Raw genomic sequence first — 13,279 nt, 5'->3', positions numbered from 1 at the left:
TCTTATAGATAATGAATGGGTCTGGAGTTGGGTCTCGACCCGAAACGTCACCCATTCCTTCTCCCCAGCGATGCCGCCTGTCCCGCTGAGTTACTCCAGCATTTTGTGTCTATCTTCGATTTAAACCAGCATCTGCAGTTATTTCCTACACACCCATGATTGAATGGCGAGCGGGCCGAATGGCCTAATCCTGCGTCTATGCCTAATAGTGTGAGTTCGAATAGAAACTACCTGAATTGGAGCACATGGTCCAGTCTTTTGCTCGGGGACTGCACTTCACGTGACAAACCGTTGATCTGTCTGGTTATTGTGAAAGATCCTTTAGCATTTCATATCCCCATGGGGTACTGATCATTATTCTCATTATCCAGCCAACACCTCTAAAAACAGATTATGTTCTCATCATCATTACTGTCTTGGGGGCGGCACAAAAACTGGCAGCTTTGTTTCCCGTGAAGTGATATTAAAACATTTAATTCACACAGTAAAGCACGTTGAGATGTCCGGAGGAGGTGCAAGGGGACATAAAATACATCTTTCAAATGGAAGATTGTTGGCACCAAGGCCCGTCTGCAAAATCAAGGATGAGACGCATCCTGGCCACTCCCTCTCCTCCCCTCTCCCATCGGGCAAAAGATATAGAAGTGTGAAAGCGCACACCTACAGATCCAGGACAGATTCGCCCCAGCTGTTCATAACGTCATCTGAGAGGAGCAGAATTAGGCCATTCGGCCCATCAAGTCTACTCTGCCATTCAATCATTACTAATCTATCTTTCCCTCTTAACCCAATTCTCTTGCCTTCTCCCCATAACTAATCAAGAATCTATCTCTGCCTTAAAAATATCCATTGTAATCAGGCCACTGGAGCATCCTACCTCAACTAGAGAGCAGTCCTGAACTACTATCTACCTCTTTGGTGATCCTCGGGTTATCTTTGATTGGACTTTTCTGACTTTATCTTGCACTAGATGTTACTCACTTTAATCCTTCCATCGTGTATCTGTTACCGGCTTTACCTTGCACTAAATGTTATTCCCTTATCATATACCTATACACTGTAAATGGATCGATTGTAGTCACGTATTGTCTTTCCGCTGACTGGTTAGCGCGCAACAAAAGCTTTTCACTGTACCTCGGTGTACGTGACAATAAACTCAACTGAAACACAGCAATTGAGGTTAGAATACCGTGAGCGATACATAGGTAGTCAGCTCCGAATTCACTCCATTACAGATCCAAATTAATTTTACAAATGAGTGGTGACATTTCAAGGTTCTGCCGCCAACTGTGTGGAACCTCGTCTCTCTTCTCCCTGAGAAAAAATAATTGCTGCTTCACAACTGCTTTAATCTCAGACATGATAATAGCATGCGGTCTACAGGGATCGGGAAGATACAACAGGGCTGCCTTTTAATCTCAATGCAGTCCCGGCACAGCTGACAAACAGAACATAAACATCTTGGCAGATTAACAGTCATAAAAATAATCTTTTTACATTTTGCTGCCTGCCAAACAATTAAATTGGTATTGTTTTCTGGACATTTGTGAATTATACAGTTTCAAAGCACTTCACCATCAAAGTGGAGTTTTTAATTTGTGATCAGTTCTACACCGCAGGGAGCTGTGGCTGCCATCTTGTGTACTGAAGCAGGGCCACATGTTTCTATCCACCAAGAACAACTCAAGGGGTTTGTGACATTTGACAGGTGTTCTGGCACTTCACCAGCTTGCTGAAGCTGAAGGTTTTGTTAGAATTGCTGGAAGCCATCTTTGTTTTGTTAGGGTGATGCATGGCGGCTTTGTATCGAGTCCCCCAACTGTTTACGTCATGCCTTGCAATGTGGATTCCATCTTGGTTTAGTCTAGTTTAGTTTAGACATACAGCCCAGAAACAGGCCCTTCGGCCCACCAAGACCGCACCGACCAACGATCCCCGCACACCAACACTATCCTTCACACACTAGAGACAATTTACAATTTTACTGAAACCAATTAGCCTACAAACCTGTACGTCTTTGGAGTACGTGGGAGGAAACCGGATCCACGCAGGTCACGGGGAGAACGTACAAACTCCGTACTGACCGCACCCGTGGTCAGGATCGAAGCCGGGTCGCTGGCGCTGTAAGGCAGCAACTCTACCGTGTTTGGTCTTCACCCTGTGTCAACGCCAAAAGAAAAACTGGGAACAACATTCTTCAGACTGATTGTAGGTGGGGAAAGATATCTGGAAGAGAAGAGGAGCTCTCATTTCTTTCACTTGTTCCCCTCCTCTCTTCCACCTTTCTTCCCGGGTTCGATCCTGACCTCGGCCCCACACTGTGTGGAGTTTGCACGTTCTCCCGTGACTGCGTGGGTTTCCTCCGGGTGCTCCGTTCTCCTCCCACATCCCAAAGATGTACAAGTCGGCAGGTTAATTGGCCTCTATAAATTGTTAGGTGTAGACTCCGAGCGGAGTTGATGAGGACGAGGGGAGAATTAAATGTAGGATTGACGAGGTGGGTAGTTGATGGTCGGCATGGACTCGATGGGCCGAAGGGCCTGTTTCTGACTTGTATGAGTTAGATAATAATGACTTGCTTTTGTAAATGATTGCTTGGTTCATGTGGAAGATTCAGTGACTTTGCCACAAGGGGTTAACTAAGTGGTGCATGAGAATGTAGCAGTGGTTTAGCGTATCGCCACAGTTACTGAGGTACAGCCAAAAGCATTTTTGTTGCCTGTTATCCAGTCAGCAGAAAGACCAAACGTGATTACAATCAAGCCATACAGAATAAAGGGAATAATGTTTAGTGCAAGATATGGTCCAGTAACATCCGAGAGTCTCCAACGAGGTAGCTGGGAGGTCAGGACTGCTCTCTAGTTGGCGATAGGATGGTTCAGTTGCCTGATAACAGCTGGGAAGAAACTGCCCCTGAGGTAGACAAAAATGCTGGAGAAACTCAGCAGGTGAGGCAACATTGATGGAGCGATGGTGCCTCTCGACCCGAAACGTTGCCTATTTCCTACGCTCCATAGATGCTGCCTCACCCGCTGAGTTTCTCCAGCATTTTTGTCTACCTACGATTTTCCAGCATCTGCAGTTCCTTCATAAAACCTGAATCTGGAGGTGTGCGTTTTTACACTTCTGTACCTCTTGCCTGATGGGAGAGGGGAGAAAAGTGAATGTTGGGGGTGAGACTGGTCCTTGATTATGCTGGTGGCCTTGCCGAGGCAGCATGAGGCATAAAGCCCAATTAAAGATAGTCAGAGGGCCTCCGATGAAGTAGACAGTAGCTTAGGACTGCTCTTTAGTTGTTGATGGGATAGGATAGTTCAGTTGCCTGATACCATCTGGGAGGAAACTAACCCTCGTTGTTTTGTGAAAGACTCCAGCATCTGCTGTTGCTTGTAACTCCTAGCTTGTATAGGATGAAGGTACACAAAAATGCTGGAGAAACTCAGCGGGTGCAACAGCATCTATGGAGCGAAGGAAATAGGCAACATTTCGGGCCGAAACCCTTCTTCAGATTCCTTGTATAGGAAGAAGGTGTTTTTAATAATAATATCTTTTATTGTCATTGCACGTCAGTGCAACGAGGTTTAGTTCAGTATTATGAACAATAAGACTGGTGACATTGAAGCACTATAAAAGTAGAATCAGACATATCTTGCTACGCCTGAGGGAAGGAGTTGTGGAAAAGCATTATATGTTCAATTAAGTAACATAACACAAAGCAAATCCAATAGCATCATTTAGAAACACCAAACAGAAGGGGGGATGAATAAATACTTAATGAGAATATTACAGAGGAAATAAATTCATCCATAAATTTTTAAAGAATCATTTGGCTCATTCAGATCTCATGTTTCTCTTCTGCAGCTACAGTGCCGTCCATAACATTCGGGACAAAGACCCATCATTTATTCATTTGCCTCTGTACGCCACAATTTGAGATTTGTAATAGGAAAAAAAATCACATGTGGTTAAAGTGCACATTGTCAGATTTTAATAAAGGGTATTTTTGGTTTCACCATTGAGAAATGACAGCTGTGTTTATACATAACGCCCCCCCCCCCCCCCCATTTTAAGGCACCATAATGTTTGTGACACAGCAATGTCATGTAGTCATGAAATTGACAATGAAAGTAGTCATGTTTCGTATCCCTGTTCCCATCAGGCAAAAGCTACGGAAGCTTGAAAGCACATGACACCAGACTCAAGAACAGCTTTGTTCCTTCTATTATCAACGCTCCTTTAGAACGGTTCTCTCACAAGCTAGGGTGCAGACCCAATCTTCCAACCTACCCCATTATGGACATTGGACTTTTTCTCTGGAACCGTGAGGCCACATTGCTGCGAAACTACATTCTGCGCTCTCCCACATCTCAAACACGTGCGGGTTTGTCAGTTAATCACCCCTCTTGTGTCGAGAGTGGATGAGAAAATGGTATAACGGAACTAGTGGAACTAGTCTGTGGAATTCTCTGCCTCAGATGGTGGTGGAGGCAGGTTCTCTGGATGCTTTCAAGAGAGAGCTAGATAGGACTCTTAAAAATAACAGAGTCAGGGGATATGGGGCGAAGGCAGGAACGGGGTACTTATTGGGGATAATCAGCAATGATCACATTGAATGGCGGTGCTGGCTTGAAGTGCCAAATGGCCTACTCCTGCACCTAATGTCTATTGTCTATAGTGTGAAAGGGTGATTGAATATCGGCACAAACTCGGTTGGACACAGAGCCCGTATCCTTGCTGTATCTCTAAACTAAACTAATACATGGTTAAGGTAACTACTGCACTATCATATTTCAAACGGAGTATTTCCCACTACTCAGTTAGTAATAATGAATGAATAAGTTTATTGGCCAAGTATTCACATACAAGGAATTTGCCTTGGTGCTCTGCTCGCAAGTGACAACATAACATACAGTGACAGTTCGGAATGACACACAAAACATTCAACAAACACAATCGACTGACTGCAATTAAACACCTCACTGGATGCAGTTGAAGGAAAGAGCACGTTTGTGGCATCTTAGCGTAAACAAAACAAGGTTTTAAGAAGTCTTACCTCCGACGAGGAAGTAGGAGCCGGTGAACAGAAGCAGGTAGAGACCATTGACCAGCGAGCTGATGAGTCCACCGATTCCCCCAAGCACCAGAAGAACCAGACTGAGGGGGAGCAAAATGACAAAAACCTTCTGCATAACTGAGAAGAGAGAGAGAGAGAAAAAGAAAACGGCAATGTTGGTTAGAAATGCTGGAGGCCCAATGATCTCAAGATTTGGATCAATTATCTCATAGAAATGGGACGGTACATGCAGCTTCTAAATCTGGCACAGGAACAAGTGAGATGTGAAGTTTTCCTATTGAGTCTCTTTATTTTAGTTGAGTTTAGTTTAGAGATACAGCATGGAAACAGGCCCTTCGGCCCACCGGGTCCGCGCCAACCAGCGATCCCCGCATATTAACACTGTCCTACACACACTGTGGACAATTTTTACATCTATACCAACCAAGCTAATTCACCTACAAACCTGTACGTCTTTGGAGTGTGGGAGGAAACCGAAGATCTGGGAGAAAACCCATGCAGGTCACGGGGAGAAAGTACAAACTCCGTACAGACAGCGCCCGTAGCCGGGATTGAACCCAGGTCTCCGGCGCAGCAAGCGCTGTAAGGCAGCAACTCTACCGCTGCGCCACCGTGCCGCGACTAAAGAACCTCTTTATGTTTTACTTCTGCACCTTTTATTCCGGGTAGTCTTTATCACTTGAGGGGGACATCTGGAAGGGTAAGGACTGCATAACTGAAGGGCATATTTAAGGTAAATAACTTCAGTGCAGAAGGCTGAATAATGGTTTGTTAAATAGGTAGACATCCAAGATAGGAGATATAAGCAACAGCAGATGCTCGAGTCTTGCATAGACCAAGAAGGGACAGTTTCTTCCCAACTGTTATCAGGCAACGGAACTATCCTAACAACAACTGAAGAGTAACCCTGACCTCATTGGAGACCCTCGGACTGTCTTTAATCCGACTTTAAACCTCACGCTGCCTCAGCAAGGCCACCAGCACAATCTAGGACCAGTCTCACCCCCTCTTCTCCCATCAGACAACTGAACCATTCGATCACCAACTAGAGAGCGGTCTTAAGCTACTATCTACCCTGAGGCCCAGATAGGGTAGATGGTCAGAACCTTGTTCCCAGAGTGGAAATGTTATATACTAGAGAGCATAGTTTTAAGATGAGAGGGAGAAAGTTTAATGATGGTGTGCAGGGAAATTTTGTTACATGGAGGTGGAAAGTTGCCTGGAACATGTTTCCGGGGGTGGTGGTGGAGGCAGTTACAATAGTGGCGTTTAAGAGGCTATTAGATTAGATTTAAGAGGCGTTTAGTTTAGTTGAGAGATATAACGCGGAAACATGTGCTGTGCTGACCTGTGCTATACACTCGCACTAACTTCCACACAAGGGACGATATACGATCTTTACCAAAGCCAATTAACCGATAATCCTGTACGTCTTTGGAATGTGGGAGGAAACTGGAGCACCCGGAGAAAACCCACGCAGTCACGGAAAAAACGGCGTACAAACGCCGTAGAGACAGAACCTGTTGTCAGGGTCTCTGGCGCTGTAAGGCAGCAACTCTACCGCTGCGCCACCATGCCGCCCATGTAGGTAGGCGCACAGATATGCAGGGAGCTGACTGTTGTGGGTCACTAGTGGGTAGAAGTGATTAGTTTAATTTGCTGTGGTGTTTGGTGCATTCCTTATAGGCAGTTCATTCCTGCAGCATCCAAATCAGAACATTTGCCTTTGACTTGAATCTGATCTCACGTCAACAAATGAAGACTGAACTCACAGGGCGTTCTCTCGTCCAATTTCCCTAATTCTCAATCATGAAGCTGGAACTGAATTAGTTGCAGTTATCAACTGAATTAATCTGGTGCAGTAGCACGCACGCCATCTGTGGCAATCTCTGCCAAACTGTTAGAGAGATGCAGAGTGGAAACAGGCCCTTCGGCCCACCGAGTCCATGCTGACCATCGATCACTTGTACGCTAGTTCTATGTTATTGTAGCAACCAACCACTTCAATGCAGCTTGGCTTAGTATTTTGATAGATTGGTTTCTAACAGCCCAGGCTAAAAAACCGCAGCCCAATAGCTCAACATTGTGTCTAATGTTTCTCCGCACGTTTTTCTCTCTGTTTGGCTACAGTACATCTCTGCATTCCCTTTAATGGCAAAACAATCAAGAGAAATAAACTGAAATGAGCCAGCACCAGTGAAGTGTGATCATTGACAGGGCCACTGGAGCTGTGTTTGGAAGAGAGAGCACGAGCTGTCCCTTAAGTATGCAAGAAAGAACTGCAGATGCTGGTTTAAACCAAAGATAGACGCAAAATGCTGGAGTAACTCAGCGGGACAGGCAGCATCTCTGGAGAGAAAGAATGGGTGACGTTTCGGGTCGAGACTCTCCTTCAGACTGAAGTCCCGCTGAATTACTCCAGCATTGTGAGTCTGTCCCTTAAGTAGCGAGTTCAAAGAAAAGAGGCTGTCTGTAAATTGCCCCATCATTAAATGTCCTCTCACAAGCTCTTAGAAAACGTAAAATCAATCTCTCATTTGGTGCCTTTCATGGACAGGGGCGGAAAATTGCTTCTTAATTTTCCCAATCTGGTTTATGAATTGGACATATAACAATGACCTAATAATTCCCTGAAAGTTTGGAACATTTGATTTTATCATTTACGATCAAAGGCTTGCAATTGATGGGAGAAGTCACAGCCACGCAATTGCTCTTACAGTGGCTCAGGGAAGCTCCAATGTCATTACGTTTAACTTAATGATCTAATTTTAGCAAAGAGAAAATCAAAATAAACTGCAGAGGCCGGAGATTTAGACTTTAGAGACACGGCGTGGAAACAGGCCCTTCGGCCCATCGAGTCCTCGCCGGCCAGGCATCACCCCGTACACTAGCGCTGTCCTACATACTAGGGACAATTCACAATTTTACCGAAGCCAATTAACCTACAAAGCTACACTTCTTCGGAGTTCAGGAGGAAACCGGAGCACCTGGAGAAAACCCACGCGGTCCCAGGGAGAATGTGCAAACTTCACACAAACAGCACCCGAGGTCAGGATCGAACCTGGGTCTCTGGCGTGAGGCCACGGCTCCACCTGCCGCGTCACCGTGCAGCCCCTTTATTAATTAATGAATTAATACCCTTCGAAATATCTGATACAGAAATGTATCAGTCTCAGAGATAAAGCTGAGGATTCAGTGGTCCCCTGCGGGTAAATGATACAAATCTCTATCATTCTCTTCCTCAACATCACTGCCGGACGACCTTCGTCCACAACTCTTATCTCTAAACTTCTCCCCAAAGTATCTCAGATCAGGTGAGGGACAATGTGGGACGGCCCATGTTCAAGATGAAAGAATGGATCGACTGGGCTTGTATTCACTGGAATTTAGAAGGATGAGAGGGAATCTTATAGAAACTTACAAAATTCTTAAGGGGTTGGACAGGCTAGACGCAGGAAGATTATTCCCGATGTTGGGGAAGTCCAGAACTAGGGGTCACAGTTTAAGGATAAGAGGGAAGTCTTTTAGGACCGAGATGAGAAAATCATTTTTTACACAGAGAGTGGTGAATCTGTGGAATTCTCTGCCACAGAAGGTAGTTGAGGCCAGTTCATTGGCCATATTTAAGAGGGAGTTAGATGTGACCCTTGTGGCTAAAGGGATCAGGGGGTATGGAGAGAAGGCAGGGATGGCATACTGAGTTGGATGATCAGCCATGATCATATCGAATGACGGTGCAGGCTCGAAGGGCCGAATGGCCTACTCCTGCACCTATTTTCTATTTTTCTATGTTTCTATGAGATGAGGAAAAACGTTTTCACCCAGAGAGTTGTGAATCTGTGGAATTCTCTGCCAATTCACTGGATGTTTTCGAGAGAGAGTTGGATTTGGCTCTTAGGGCTAACGGAATCAAGGGATATGGGGAGAAAGCAGGAACGGGGTACTGATCCATGATCATATTGCTGGCTCGAAGGGCCGAATGGACTACTCCCGCACCTATTTTCTGTGTTTCTATGAATGGATCTAGACAACCTGACAGAGGGTAGTGGGACAGTGGGAGTAAATGCTGATACTTACACAGTAAATGTTGCTGGGAGTCAGGCACACTCTGAATCTCTTCACTGAAGGGGTCTATTAAAGCAATGCAGGCATTTCTACCTGAAAAGAATTGGCAGACTATTTTAGAGGAATGACAACATAAGAGAAGAAGATACAGCATTCTAAAATATTACAACTAATATTCAATACACATTATCACAAGCCTTTATATTGCACAACTGGATTTGTACGGGTGTCAGCGGTTGCGGGGAGAGGGCAGGAGAATGGAGCAAGGTCAGCAGCATAATCACGGACCAGTCTCACCCCGGTCACTCCCTCTCCTCCACTCTCCCATCAGGCAAATGTGTGAAAACACAAACCTCCAGATTCAGGGGCAGTTTCTTCCCAGCTGTTATCAGACCACTGAACCATCATACCAACAACTCGAAAGCAGCGCTGAACTACTATCCACCTCATTGGAGACCCTGGGACTATCTTTAATAGGACTTAATCTCGCACTAAACATTATTCCCTTTATCATATATCTGCGCTCTGTGGACGGCCCAGTTGTAATAATGTATTGTCTTTCCGCTAACTGGTTAGCACGCAACAAGAGGTTTTCACCATACCTCAGTACACGTGACAATAAACTAAACTAAACATTGTCAGTGATAGACACAAAAACCTGGAGTAACTCAGCGGGACAGGCAGTATCTCTGGAGAGAAGGAATGGGGGACATTTCGGGTCGAGACCCTTCTTCAGACAGGTCCCGTACATTCTGTTCAGTGTGTCAGTACCCTCTATTCAATAGAATCTATTGCATGTTTAGCATCATCTCTATATAACTAAAAGTCTCTGTCTTGTTTGTGCCCACGATGTGTCTGTGTCAATCTGGTTCATTCCTAACTTCTTCCAAACGCTAGTCCACAGCCTTCCCGTTTTCACACATCCCACTCACATTTTTCCCGTGGTGGCGATAAACATCTTCCCGTCGCATTTCCACCTATATTTCCAAAGTTTTTAATCGTTGATATTTAAAAACAGCCCAATTTCTTCAAACTCACCCATGTTTGAAAAAAATATCCGAGTGTCATCACAATACACTCGCAAAGCAGGACGGGCCACTCTGGGAGGGAGGGGCACTCCAGCACTCCAACCCCCCCTCCCTCTCCTACCCTTCTCCCCCAATCCCCCAGTGCACCAATCACAATGGGCTCTCAAGCTGCCTAGTGCCACACCCCCTGCCCCCTCTCACCCCGGGTTATTCATGATTAAAGTTTCCAAAAAAGACAAACTGGTTGCGTTGGGGGAACGGGTGAGTGCTGGAATGTTGCGTAAGGGGAGCATGCGTGGTCTAGTTTTAATTTAAAACATAGAAACATAGAAAATAGGCGCAGGAGGAGGTCATTCGGCCCTTCGAGCCAGCACCGCCATTCACTGTGATCATGGCTGATCATCCCCAATCAATAACCCGTGCCTGCGTTCTCCCCATATCCCCTGATTCCACTAGCCCCTAGAGCTCTATCTAGCTCTCTCTTAAATCCATCCGGTGATTTGGCCTCCACTGCCCTCTGTGGCAGGGAATTCCACAAATTCCACAACTCTCTGGGTGAAAAAGGTTTTTCGCGCCTCAGTCTTAAATGGCCTCCCCTTTTATTCTAAGACTGTGTGGCCCCTGGTTCTGGACTCGCCCAACATTGGGAACATTTTTCCTGCGTCTAGCTTGTCCAGTCCTTTTATAATTTTATACGTTTCTATTAGATCCACCCCTCATCGTTCTAAACTCCAGTGAATACAAGCCTAGTCTTTTCAATCTTTCCTGATATGAGTTTTTATTTTCTACGAGTGATATTCACAGAAAACACAAAGAGGCAGTCAAAAGAGAGTCAGTGTCACATTGGATAAATTGCACACACACAGTCAGTATCCGTGGGTGATTAATTGTGGGTTAAATGCTACTGGGCCAGCTGTCTTGTTCAAAATTTGTTTATAATGCTCTGCCTCATAAATCTTAGCAGAAAAAAAAACCCCTACTGTGTTCCACCTTCAGGCAAATCCACCATGGAAATAAATGAAGGCACGCAAAATGTAATCACAATAAACCTCCAGGAAACTCATTGACCCCCATGTATGTTTAAGAAGGAACTGCAGATGCTGGAAAATCGAAGGTAGACAAAAATGCTGGAGAAACTCAGTGGGTGCGGCAGCATCTAAGGAGCGAAGGAAATAGGCAACGTTTCGTCCCGAAACGTTGCCTATTTCCTTCGCTCCATAGATGCTGCCGCACCCGCTGAGTTTCTCCAGCATTATTTGTCTACCACTGAACTAAACTTTAGTTTAGTTTAGAGACACAGCGTGGAAACAGACCCTTCGGCCCACCAAATCCATGCCGACAACCGATCACTAGTTCTACGTTTGTCCCACTTTCTCATCCACTCCCTACACTCCAGGGGCAACTTACAGAGGCCAATTAACCTACCAACCCGCAAGCCTTTAGAGTGTGGGGGAAAAGCGGGGGACGGGGAGGAATCGCACGCGTTCACGGGGAGATCGTGCAAACTCCCTACAGACGGCACCATGAAGTCAGGATCGAGCAGCAACTCCACCAGCTGGGCCACTGTACCGCCCTTACATAAAGACAATTGCTCATTCCTCATCTGCATCAATGCCTAACCAAATAGTTTTATAGACCATGGAGACAATGAACAGTTATACATACGCACTGTGCTGAAGTCATCAAGCGAGATCATAAAAACAACACAAATTAATGAATCATTTGACCTGACCTGCAGATGTTATTGCAGTCAGTGCTATTTCCATTCGGGATCCATGTCTTATACAAGCAGATGCATTTTATCAAAGACCAAAATGTATCCATTCTTTTACAAAAACTCACAATACCAGATGCTGATCAGGGCCACTTTGAATTCAGACGTTTTGAGGATTTTGTACATCTTGTCCCATTGAAAATTGCCGGTGACCTCGTACATTTTTGTCTGACAATTTCTTGAAGTAATTGAGTTGAATTCGAGGGGAATCGAGAAGAAAGTCCCAGATATCGTCAGTAATTCACTCATCACCTTGATCAGGAGAGCACACAAGCTCATGGCAACTGGGGGACAAGCAGCATTGGACTTGGTTTATACATAAACTTGGTTTATACTCTCTAGAATTTAGGAGATTGAGAGGGGATCTTATAGAAACTTACAAAATTTGGATTGGACAGGCTAGATGCAGGAAGATTGCTCCCGATGTTGGGGAAGTCCAGGACAAGGGGTCACAGCTTAAGGATAAGGGGGAAATCCTTTAAAACCGAGATGAGAAGAACTTTTTTCACACAGAGAGTGGTGAATCTCTGGAACTCTCTGCCGCAGAGGGTAGTCGAGGCCAGTTCATTGGCTATATTTAAGAGGAAGTTAGATGTGGCCCTTGTGGCTAAGGGGATCAGAGGGTATGGAGAGAAGGCAGGTACGGGATACTGAGTTGGATGATCAGCCATGATCATATTGAATGGCGGTGCAGGCTCGAAGGGCCGAATGGCCTACTCCTGCACCAAATTTCTATGTTTCTATGGACAGCACAGCATGAGAACAGGCCCTTCGGCCCACAAGGTCAGTGCCGAACATAATGCCAAGTCCAATTCTTAGCTCAATCCTTCTCTCCAGGGATGCTGCCTGTCCCACTGAGTTACTCCAGCAGTTTGTTGTCTATCTTTGGTCTGATCATCCAAGTCTGTCCAACCTCTCCCTAAACCAAGTTCAAGTTCCAAGTTACATTTTTGGTCACATGCACCAATTAGTACAGTGGGATTTGAGTTACCATACAAATAAAAAGAACACGATACACAATAGAGTTTAACATAAACATTCCCCACACAGCACAATCAATCCCACTGTGAGGGAAGGCAATAAAGTTCAGTCATCTTCCTCATTGTTCACCCGTGGGCGGGGCCTTTGCGCCCTCCGCTGTCGCTGCTACGGCAGCCCGATGTTCAGGTCCTCTCACCGGGATGATCGGAACTCCGACGTCGGAACGGAAGAACACTCTCAGCGGCTTGGAATTTCCAAATCAGCCGCTTCCTACTCCAGACATCATTCATAAGGTCATAAGTGATAGGAGTAGCATTAGGCCATTCGGCCCATCAAGTCTACTCCATCATTCAATCA

At 45.4% G+C, this 13,279-nt stretch overlaps 1 protein-coding gene across 1 annotated transcript in view; it reads right to left on the bottom strand.

Annotated features, from left to right (window-relative positions):
- Positions 1–13,279, bottom strand: part of LOC129708233 (transmembrane protein 235-like) — a 34,369-nt gene that overhangs the window by 2,906 nt on the left and 18,184 nt on the right. The window contains exons 2-3 of the mRNA XM_055653866.1: positions 9,152–9,232; positions 5,054–5,191 (exon numbers count right to left, since the gene is read on the bottom strand). Of these exons, the coding sequence (XP_055509841.1) occupies positions 5,054–5,191; positions 9,152–9,232 (219 nt within the window). The remainder of the gene's footprint in view (positions 1–5,053; positions 5,192–9,151; positions 9,233–13,279) is intronic.

Source organism: Leucoraja erinacea, chromosome 23 (genome assembly GCF_028641065.1).
Source record: "Leucoraja erinacea ecotype New England chromosome 23, Leri_hhj_1, whole genome shotgun sequence".
NCBI lineage: Eukaryota > Metazoa > Chordata > Chondrichthyes > Rajiformes > Rajidae > Leucoraja > Leucoraja erinaceus.
The sequence above is the reverse complement of the archived record's forward strand: the minus strand, read 5'-3'. Positions and strand labels throughout refer to the sequence as shown.